The sequence below is a fragment of the Nicotiana tomentosiformis genome, chromosome 6 (assembly GCF_000390325.3).
Source record: "Nicotiana tomentosiformis chromosome 6, ASM39032v3, whole genome shotgun sequence".
NCBI lineage: Eukaryota > Viridiplantae > Streptophyta > Magnoliopsida > Solanales > Solanaceae > Nicotiana > Nicotiana tomentosiformis.
Genome location: NC_090817.1, coordinates 35801604 through 35810525, shown reverse-complemented (window position 1 = coordinate 35810525; position 8922 = coordinate 35801604). Strand labels below are relative to the sequence as shown.

The following is an 8922-nucleotide window of genomic DNA, read 5'->3' as shown; positions in this document are numbered from 1 at the left end:
TATTAATTATGAGATGACGCGTACACCAAACCTCACATTGGGCTTAGTGGTATTGATTATGTGGTGACGCATGCGCCAGGCACATGTCGGGATATGTGATATTAATCACTGACTTATATCTAATCAACGCTTGGGCAAGAACCCGCCCCTCCGAAGTCGGGTAATAACCGTGGCACATGCACATCATAACTTTTCGTTGATGTACGCTTTCAAGCTTAACCGAATTTTAATAATTAAATACCAAAATCAATATGAAACCTAAATAATAATATGTTCTATCTAATTTTAAAAATTACAGATAAAATATTATTTCAAATTCGAAAAAGATATAAGAGTTTAATAGATCTTAACATATGAATATGGAAGGATGAAGAGATTGACGCATTTCAATAACACTTGATAAGAAAGTGATGAAATGGGTTAGAATCAACCATTATTTAAAGTAAATAAAAATGATTGTACTTTATAGTTCTATTAAATATTACATCTCATGAGGATCACAAATATTTTGAGATATTTGGCCTACATTTTCTATCTGCCATGGGAACAAGAAGACAATCTTCTGCTACATAAAGAAAATAAGCTAAACCAAATGGGCATTCCACATTTTATCTCTCCGCCAGACTTCCTCCTATTGCCTCAGATATGGCTGCAAGTTGATGACCCACACCTTTATCCAGCCGCATGCCTTCATTATTAGGTTTACATATGTTAAAGATGTTGCGGTACACCGTATATCAAGGAGCTGCCTTATTGAGAATTCGCAGATATGATGGAGCTGATGAACGTATATCATGACCTTTAAGATCACGACTCCTCAGCATCCAATACTCCGTTACTCAACCAGTCCGAGGTGAAAACAGAATGACAACCCGTTAGAACAGTGAAAACTCACAGTTGTCAAACAAAATGTTGTTTAAGAAAAGACTAACTTAAAAAGGAGATCTGTTATAAACTGGCTTCAAAAAGTCTGGAGAATGCAGTCTCCAAGTTACTTAAGTCCATAAATGATTTCCTGATGATCCATACACATCATCTCCATATGACCTGCCTTTTTTTCCTTATTATGTTTTGGACGGTGGTGTTGAGAAACAAGCGACAAGAAAAAGCTTGTCACCAGTAGGGCATGTCACGTTAATGAACTGTCAAATACCTGACCACAGTCACCCAAATGATCTCTGACTTCAAATAACCAAGGGGAGAACATATTGAATAGGATTATGATCAACAACAATTGAAGATACCTTATCTCTACTTCAGAAAGTCAGTGGAGGCAGGATTTGTTCGAACTTTAGCAGAGAGTCGGAGAACAGTACCTGCATAGACCAAATTATAACAAGAATATTCTGCAAACTCTTAGTCTCAAAGATGGAAAAAGTTTCAGCTATGCTATTGCAATTTGCTGGCATATGGACGTACTGGTTGTGAAATTTGCAAAAGAAACTAAGAAGTTAAAGCATCAGATAGATACTTCTAGACATTAATGCTGAAGCGACTAGGACAATTCAAGCAGCACTCTTCTACCTATATTTCACAATTGGCCTTCTTTATAGTAATGCTGAAGCTCCGCTGTGATTTATGCAAGACTTCAACTCTAGTCATCTTGCTAGAGCACATAAGCTGCAGAAGTAATCCAAACATAAAGGCTAAGCAATAGCAACTGGATAGCCGAAACAAATTAATTGAACAGACTGCAGATGAAGCTCACTAGATAGCCCTAGTGCATTAAAACAGAATAAACAAAGGAATGCCAAATACCTATTCTGACAGATCAGTGTCAGTATAACAGTGGACCACCTCGTGAGCTGCAGAATAATTCTTGTAATCACCTTGTATGACGAATATATTAAAGGATATTAAACGCAGAAATAGCCTTCAAAAGGTAGAAGTGACCAAAGTTCAAGCTGCAGATGTATCAGATAGCCTGATTTCAATCATTGAAGCTGGTTTAAGCTAGAGAACGACCCTCATGGAGACCTCATCTCCAGCAAGCAAGATAAATGTTCCCAGTGTAAAATTGATCAGCTTTTCGTCTTTCTACAGCAATACTTATCTTCTTTTCTTTTTCTTCTTTCTTAAAGCATTTAGCTTCTCGCTCACGACTGCCAATCCTTCACATAAGGCTTCGGTGCTTGAATATTCACCTGCCAATCCTCTCTCTTGCAGATCACTTAGAAGACTTTCACCCTTTGCAAGATCGTTTGCAGAACAGACGGCATTGACAAGAACTGTAAAAGTTGTAACATTGGGACACAGACCCCTCTCTTTCAGCTCCTCATAGAGATCAAAAGCATGATCAATACAGCCACCAGCACAAAGGCCTGTTATCAGGACATTGTAAACAATAACATCTGCCTTTGCACCATGAAGGTCCATTGTAGCTTTCAATTTTAAGGCCTCAGAGACCTTAGAACTTTTGCAAAGTCCATGCATAACAGTTGTGAATGTGGCAACAGTTGGAATCAGATGCACCCGAAGCATACATTCAAGAACCAGCATTGCTTCCTCCATCTTCCCACGATGCACAAGCCCCCGTATAATCGCACCCTCAGCTACATTACGGGAGCTAACGCCTAGCAACTCCATTTCATCTTTTACTTTGAATGCTCCTTTTACATCTCCAACTTTACACATACTAGTAATTAGATTACTATATTGTCTGTCAATTGGGATGAAACCCTCTACGAACATTTTATGCAATAGACGACATGAATTTTCGAAGTCCAATGTTCTTTTCAGTCCCTTAAATATTGAGTTGTAAGTGTCTCCATCAGGAGAAACACCAACGGTAGTCATTAAAGTAAGTAGATCAAGGGCCTTCTTCATCTCACCCCTTTCACTATATTTACTGATAATCATGTTGAATGTGAATTTATCTGCCACTGTTCCTCCCACAATAATCTTTATCATAAACTTAACTCCAATATCCAGCATGCTCGACTCACAGAGTCCACGAATCACATAATGGCATGTTAATTTATCTGGAGCAAAACCTTTTTTTCTAAGTGACTGATATAACTTAGAGCACTCAGATATGTTTTTCTGTCTCGAGTAGCCTCGTAATAGAATATTATATGTAGCCAAGGAAGGCATTTGATTTCTCTGTCTCATTGTAGAAATGAAACTGCTCACCTTATCCATTTGTCCATGTTTTATGTAACCATCCATCATCACATTCAGTGCCACGGTATCTGGGCTAAGTCCATTCCTCGTCATCTCATCATAGAAGTAACGGGCAACCTTAGGCAAGCCACTCTTGAAAAGTCCATCAATGATACACGTATACATGATCCGGTTTGAAGAGGGGTCTCCTTTATTCAATGCTCTTCCCAACAGAAGAATTGCAGCAACCAACTTATCCTTCCCACACAAGCCAGCTAAGAGATTGGTGTATGTATGACTATCAGGGAGCACGTTTTTCTGAACCATCTCATCGATAAGGATTAATGCCATGTGGAAGTGGCCTAACTTACAGATCTCAGCGAGCAATGAGTTGTAGACAACACCAGTAGCCCAGCAAATTCCACGGAGTTTATCAAAAAATCCAAGTGCCTCTGTAAGGTTTCCTCCTCTGCATATTCCCTTTAGTAAGCTTGCATAGGTGTACAAGCTAGGCTGACTACCCAAGTTAATCATTTCGTCAAACCAGGATAGTGCTTTTAACCCTTCACCTGCACTTCCATAGCAGTCAATAACAGAAGTAAAAGCACTAGAACTGGGAACAAGACCAATCTCATGCATGTGACGCATGAAATCCTCTGCCTCTCTTACTCTTCCACATGTACAAAGAGAAGATATTAGTGAGTTGCATATGAAAGTGCTAGGACTATGGCCTGATTTTTGCATCATTGCATAGATTCTGATTGCTTTTAGGGGATCTTGCTGCTTACAAAAGTTGTAGATCAAAGTAGAGTATACCACATCGTTTGGAAAAACTCCAAACCTGTACATCTTACTTAATATCTCCATTGCTGCATTTAGCATTCCAGCTTTACAAAATCCATTTAGAAGCACCGAGTATGCAACAACATCAAGACATATACCCCTTTCAAACATTTCCTCAAGTAAATGTACAACTTCTCCAAGTGACCCCATTTTGCACATCCCTTCTATTAGCATTGTATATGCAATATGATTAGGAGATAATCCATCCAACTTCATCTTCTTGAGAATATTTCTTGCAGAATCCAATATGCCATGCTTGCAGAAACCATTCAAGAGAGCCCCATAACTAACTTCATTGGGCCGTAAACCTCTTGCTTCCATTTCATTCAGCATTTCTTGAGCCTCTTTAAGATTGCCTGCTCGACAATGCCCGTCAACCAAAGCATTGAAAGTGATACAATTTGGTGAAAGATTTAACTTCAACATCTCATGAAAAATCTTCATTGCAACATCAATCTTACCCTCTTTCACAAACCCGTTAATAAGAGTGTTATAGGTGATATGATTTGGAACAATCAATCTCTTCCTCATCTTCCTCAATACTAAATAACCTTTAGAACTCCTATTATTCCTACATAAGTCATCTATAAACATATTGTACGTACAAACATCAGCCTCAAGACCCTTAGAATTCATGCAATCGATCAATTCTAAAGCGGTCTTATACCTGCCCATTTTGCAATACCAATTAAGCAAAGTATTATAAGTAACCACATCAGGCTTATAACCACTCTCTACCATCTTTGCAAGAAAACAACTTGCTCTCTCGACCTTTCCTTTGGCACAAAGAACTTGTAAAAGTATATTGAATGTACCAACATTAGGGCAAACACGTTTAGCAAGCATTTCTTTGAAAAACGACCATACACACTCAGCATTCCGCTGCTTCCCCATCGCTGCTAAGAGCATATTACAAGTGTAAACCGACGGTTTAAATGCTCGAGAGCTCATCAAATGGAAAATCTGAAGAGCATCTTTAAGTGTACCTTTTCTGACATAAACCCTAATTAAAATATCAAAAACAGAAGGGTTCGAACTACAAAGACGATATGTATCCATAAGAGACTCAAAAACAGAACTTGGCGTAACACCCATGTCAGATAAATGCCTCAAAATTGACTTAACATAGTCATGCATTCTAGCTCTAACGAGTATGTGGGTAGTTATACCATACATGTGAATAATGTGACTGAATTCTAAACCGGGTTGCTTAATAAACCAGCTCAAAAATTTCAAAGCTAGCTTCCCATGAATTGGCCTCAGTGAAGCCATTTTATAACCCATATGATTTAGCGAGTCCCAACGGTTCAGGGTTAGAATAGTGTAGATGCTCTTCTCCATTTTTTCACCTGTTCACACATATATACATAAACTTAAAAACATATAGATGAAAAAAAACATTGAAAATAGAGTAAGGGGGAGAGTACTTGCTGCTTGGGTGTTCACTGGATAATTATTTGCTGTGCGAACCATTTTAGAGAACCCCGTTTGAGAGAAAGCTCTAAACCGCGAACGCATCGCATCGATGGTTAATTTTGTATTTGACTTTTGGTGTAGCGGTGCTGTTTTTGTGCTATATTCTGCGGAAGCCAAATGGAAAATGGTACTGCCAGCTGATGAATTGTATTGGAATGAAACTCTAAGCCAAAAACTGTGTTTACATAAACAAATGTCATAAAGCGGGCGGAGTGCTATTTTAGAATTTTATAACACAGCTAAATTATCAATTTGCTTCAGCTGCAATTACTATCTGGCCGTAAGAGTAGTATTATTGTTAGATCGTGATAATGGAGCCTAGTGCAGATATGAACTGTTTAACCGAAAAATCGGATAAAGTAGAATTTATATATGGTTCGGCAAGTAGATTCTTCTGATATAAGAATAACAATGCACGTATTTATGTTGCGAAAATAGGAGATGATGAACAAAGATATTAGGTGAACTTAGAAAGATAAACACAAAGAATTCTTGTTCTGCTCTCCAAAAATGTGTTCTATTACAAACTCGCTCCCTTTATAGCCAAGGATTGTTACTTTATCTATAGCAACATAATGGAATAAATATTTACTAGTGGAGGACCCATGATGGTATGTCTCCTCCTTAATTCCCGCAGAGATTCCCTCCTTTGGTGCGGTTGTAACAACTTTTGTCTGTGAGCTCGATACCGCTTCAAGCTCGATACCGAATCGGAACCTCGGTCTTGATTTCGAGCTAGGTGGTCACTTTCGGGCATCGATGCTCGAGATCTGTATCGACCGATGTTAACTCGTTCGAATCGAGCGCCCGGGCTCGACGCCCCAATCTCGGAATACGCTCGGGGTTTCCATGAAGGCACCCCTCGATTGAAATGCCATCCTCGATCGATCTTCACGACCGAGGATCGGTTTTAACCGTATACAGATAGCCCCCTCGTTTCTCGGAAGGGAGATGACGAGGAACGATGTGATTTCCTTAAGGTTCGACCGAATCGACAATGACATTTCTATCGGCTTTGACTATGATGTGTGTGACAGCTGTCCCATCAATTTTGTTTTATCGAGGTGTTTAATGAGCGTCAGTCGGTGGTCGGCCACCGCTAGACGAATCGCCGTGCCTTATAAATGATTTTCGCATACGATGTTTTCTGCTTTTGTGCTTTCTCTTTTCCAAATTCTTTCTGATCATTTTCTCTTATTTCGTCGTTTTAGTGCCGCTTGTACCAGAGTTTTGGTGTCGCTTGTACCAGAGTTTTGGTGTCGCTCCCTCTTTCACCTTTCTTTATGATTTTTTCTTCCCGTATTGATGGCGAAAACTTCAAAAATCGTACCTCACAAGGAGAAAGCTTCCTCCCCACGGTTGTGCGACGATAAGGCGCCGACCGAGCCGTCCGTTCCAGATTATATTCCCGGGCCGTGTATTTTAAAGGTTGATTTTAAAGTGGAGAATCCTTCGTCCGTTCCGGGTCGGTGTAAGCACGTATCGATGTATATGTGCTCTATAGCGGAGGTTAACCTCGAGGCCGTCAGGAAAGATTGCGGCTGGGGTTCTGAGGTTGTGATACAAATCCTCTCCTCCGATGAGAGCGTCACTACCTATGCTGGAGGGATTTCTGAGTGTTTATACCTACCCCTTCACGTTGGGCGCTGTCGATCCTGTGATTTTTGATTTCTGCAAGAGATATCAGGTCACCCTCGGCCAAATTCATCCTTCCTTATGGCGTATAGTCATCTTATTGCGTTTCTTCTCTATCAAAGCCGGAGGGTTGGATTTTTCTCTGAGCCACCTTATACGACTGTATCGGCCTCAGATTTACCGTGGTCTTATTAGGCTATATCGTCGGGCATCGAAGGCTTTGATGTCGAGCATCGATGAAGATAAGGATCGAGGCTGGATGGGTCGATACGTTTGGGTGAGGACTCGTGATCTTATCCCGGAGGAAAAGATGGCGTTTCCTGAGATATGGAATTTCGACCGTAAGTGATCCGTGTTTGCTTTTCGTGTCCTTTTCTGTGTTTGCTAATATTATTCTTCTGATGTTCAGCTGCACCTTGGATGCCACAAGTTGTGCCTGATCTCGAGGATTGGGTTCGAAAGTTAGCCTCGACTTCATCCTACGCTGAGCGCGCTTGGCGTGATTTGAGGTGGTTAGAGCCGCTGACCTGACGGCGGCCGTGCCCATCGGGGTTGGTTCGAAAGACCTAGATCTCGATCGAAGTACTCCGAGTGATTTGCTCGGGGTAATGGCAATGGGCCATTCACCTTCCCTTCCATCTTTTTCTAAGGAGGTGTTGAAGGAGGCTCGAGAGCTGAAGGCTCCCGAAATCGGTGCTGGCTCAGGTGCAGCGGATCCTTTTAAGGATTGTTTTACTGGTGTTGATGATAGTTCTGATATTGGTGATGCCTCTCTTTTGTTAGAGGAAGCTCGGCGTTTTATTACTCGGGTAATAATTCTTTCGTACTTTTCCATACAGCTTTCGTTAGAGGAAGCTGCTCGTTTTGATAATAGTTTCTAACTGTGCAGGCCATCGGTAGGTTTCGAGTTGATCTAGCCAGTGTGAGGCAGAACTCCGGAAGGTCCTAGGTGAGAGGGATGACCTTCGGCTTCTTTGTAGCAAGAGGGAGGAGGCTATCAAGGACCTTCAAGCGGATTTGGCTAAAGTCAGTGAAGAAAGGGTCGAGCTCGATCAGCAGGTGAGCCTTGTTCTGTTAAAGTATGGGTTCGACTCGACTGTGGAAGTTAACCATCCGTTGTCTTAGTTGCAGCAAAAGATCGAGAAGATCGGGCTACTTCGAGAGGAGGTCGATCAAATCCGGGCCGAATGCAACTAATGGAAGGAGACTATTGACCGCCTGGCAGCGGAGAAAGAAACCATCTTAACAAAGTTACTATCAGCCGACGTTCAGCTTTGAAACATCAAGCAAAATGTGTTGGCTCAGACTAAGAAAATCGATGAGCTTGAGATGCGACTTGTTGAGGCTAAGGCGGAGGTTGAGTCGTCGAAAGTTTTGGCGGATAAGTCTATTGCTGTATACCGAGCTGATGCTGAGGCCGCTCAGGTGGAGGCCCGGGAAGCGGCGAAGATTGCCGATGCTCGAGCTCATTGGGTTGACGAACTTGTTAAGTGTAGATCTCGGAGGGAGACCCTCGAGGAGATTCATGCTCACGGTTTCGATTTTACTGAAGAGGTAAGAAAGGCAAAGGAGCTTGAAGCGGAAGCTGAAGCCTTGGCTTCCGATGATGATGACGATGATAACGATGATGGTAGCAAAAGCGGGTCCGAGGGTGGGGAAGACATCGACCTAGAAGCTTAGAGTCTAATTCTCATTACCTGTAAATTAATTACGTAAGTAATTCTGTATATATATATATATATGACAAGGTTGATTTTGCTTGTAGAGTTGACGATGATTCGAATATTAACGTAAACTCATAGCTTTTCCAATATTTCAAATTCGGTTGGGTCTTTGTTCGAACTTGGCAGTCCGTAGGCTCAACGG

The 8922-nt window shown here is 41.2% G+C and overlaps 1 protein-coding gene across 5 annotated transcripts; it reads right to left on the bottom strand.

The window, feature by feature from the left end:
- Positions 1 to 408: 408 nt before the first annotated feature.
- Positions 409 to 5790, bottom strand: LOC104096860 (pentatricopeptide repeat-containing protein At5g55840). Of its 5 annotated transcripts, XM_009603304.4 has the most exons (5): positions 5373 to 5790; positions 1759 to 5294; positions 1525 to 1620; positions 1245 to 1316; positions 409 to 1153 (listed from the first exon to the last, which is right to left on the bottom strand). In XM_009603304.4, the coding sequence occupies exons 1-2, from the start codon at positions 5461 to 5463 to the stop codon at positions 2050 to 2052; spliced, it is 3336 nt and encodes a 1111-aa protein (XP_009601599.1). In that variant the 5' UTR covers positions 5464 to 5790; the 3' UTR covers positions 409 to 1153; positions 1245 to 1316; positions 1525 to 1620; positions 1759 to 2049. The 5 variants fall into 5 exon arrangements, with proteins under 5 accessions (XP_009601599.1, XP_018626569.1, XP_009601598.1 ...); XM_018771053.3 differs by having other exon boundaries at positions 1245 to 1620; XM_009603303.4 differs by having other exon boundaries at positions 409 to 1316; positions 1420 to 1620.
- Positions 5791 to 8922: the final 3132 nt, after the last annotated feature.

Bases quoted from the DNA above. Each gene is read 5' to 3' on its own strand.
- LOC104096860 (XM_009603301.4), bottom strand. From the start codon at position 5,463: ATGCGTTCGCGGTTTAGAGCTTTCTCTCAAACGGGGTTCTCTAAAATG. The intron at 5,295-5,372 runs GTACTCTCCCCC...ATGTGTGAACAG, and splicing joins AGTGAACACCCAAGCAGCAA to GTGAAAAAATGGAGAAGAGC.